A 1,774-nucleotide genomic window follows, 5' to 3' on the forward strand; every position below is an offset into this window, starting at 1 on the left:
CCCCCCCCCCCCCCCCTCCTGCCTGAGCAGACCCCTGCCCACCTCCCCGGTGCTAGAGCCCACCGGCCCTCTGACCCGGGCAGACAGAGAGGAGTTCAGGCGTGGGGCACGCGGCCGGTGTCGGCAGGGGTGCGGGGGCGTCCCTTGCCTTCCCAGCTGCGGGGACCCTGGAGCTCTGAGGCGGCACCCGCAGACGGGGGCAGGGCCTTGGGCGCCGTCCAGGCTGTGCTCGGCCCTGGCAGTGCCCAGCGCCGTGCGGGCGCCCAGGCGGCCCCCGCACAGCCAGCTTGTTCTGTTTCCAGCTGACGCTCACCATCGTGCGGCAGACGGGGGGCCTGGGGATCAGCATCGCTGGTGGCAGAGGCTCTACGCCCTACAAAGGGGATGACGAGGTAAGGGCCTGGGCCACCACGAGGTTCCCTCTCCTTGCATCCCTGCCTTTTTCTCCACGAGGCTTTTCACGGTTTTGAGGGCTGTCCCGCCGCACTCTCCAGCCTCGCGGTGTGCTTTTCTCTGGTGCCTGCTGACCCTCAGGGCCCCCTGGCCCCGGGTGCCTGGCCCTGACGGCTGACCGGGGACGGAGCCGGGCAGGTTAGTTGGAGACGGTGCGGGGTGCCCGCGCTCTCCTCCGCACCTTGCTTTCTCTCCGTGGGTCACCTGTGTTGGGTTTGGGGTTGAAAACCATCCCAGGAGGTTGACCCGGGCCTTCTAGCTCCCTGACGTGTGGGACTTGCCGTGTGAGCACAGTGCCTGTGGCTGCCCCTCGCTCTCGGGCATCTTTGCAAGCTTGGCGTGGGGTTTCCAGCCTTGCCCAGCTGTTCCCCCGACGGGACGGGAGGGGCGGGGCCCCTCTGCGGCCTCCATCCTGTCTCTCCGCTCGGCCTCTGCTCGTTCTACAGGGCGTATTCATCTCCCGCGTGTCAGAGGAGGGCCCCGCGGCCCGGGCTGGAGTCCGGGTGGGTGACAAGCTCCTCGAGGTGGGTCGGGGCCCCTCCCCAGCGGCGCACGGCCCCTGCCTTGGGGGCGGGTGTCTGGGTGACGCAAGGCGCTGGCCATGCGGGGGGCAGAGGCCGGTCAGGGAAGTGGTTAGTTCTCCGGCCAGCCGGGTCTTGGGCTTAGTTTCCTGTTGCAGCGCCTGGGCAGGTGTGTCTGGGAGCTCTCAGGAGGCACAGCGGGCACAGTTTGAGGGCAGCCCGCCCTTCTCCAGGGCCTGGGAGGGGTGGTGAGCAGAGGCTACGGGCCAGGCAGGTCCTCGCCCAGGCAGGGCTGAGGCCACACGACAGCTCTCTCTGGAGGAGGAAGCTGTGGCCAGGATGGCAGGGAGAGCAGAGGAGAGCGAGCCTGACCAGGCAGGGCTCAGGGAGGGATGGCGGCACACACCTGGTGGCCCCGGGCGTCTTCAGCTGTGGGGCTGCGGGGCCAGGGGACGCGGGTGCGCCGTGGCAGGAAGAGCAGCCTCGTTTCTGTCAGCCAGCCCCCAGCCTCACCCCGGGTTTGCACGGGTCCTGGGGCTCACTCCTTTGCGGGTCTCCCATCCGTGGAGGAAGTGTGCGCAGGGTCTCGCCACAGCCGTGGCCCTGACTTGATCAGTGTCCCGCCCTGCAGGTGAACGGCGTGGCCTTGCACAGTGCCGAGCACCACCAGGCAGTGGAGGCGCTGCGGGGGGCGGGCAGCACTGTGCAGATGCGGCTGTGGCGGGAGCGCATGGTGGAGCCGGAGAACGCGGTCACTGTCACACCGCTGAGGCCTGAGGACGACTACAGCCCTCGGGCTT

At 69.3% G+C, this 1,774-nt stretch overlaps 1 protein-coding gene across 1 annotated transcript in view; it reads left to right on the top strand.

Moving 5' to 3' along the window:
- The window catches only part of SCRIB (scribble planar cell polarity protein), an 18,598-nt gene that overhangs the window by 5,023 nt on the left and 11,801 nt on the right, over positions 1 to 1,774 (top strand). The window contains exons 16-18 of the mRNA XM_077758134.1: positions 303 to 392; positions 900 to 977; positions 1,606 to 1,770. Coding sequence (XP_077614260.1) covers positions 303 to 392; positions 900 to 977; positions 1,606 to 1,770 — 333 coding nt within the window. The remainder of the gene's footprint in view (positions 1 to 302; positions 393 to 899; positions 978 to 1,605; positions 1,771 to 1,774) is intronic.

This window comes from Crocuta crocuta, unplaced genomic scaffold, assembly GCF_008692635.1.
Source record: "Crocuta crocuta isolate KB4526 unplaced genomic scaffold, BGI_CrCroc_1.0 scaffold327, whole genome shotgun sequence".
In the NCBI taxonomy this organism is placed as follows: domain Eukaryota; kingdom Metazoa; phylum Chordata; class Mammalia; order Carnivora; family Hyaenidae; genus Crocuta; species Crocuta crocuta.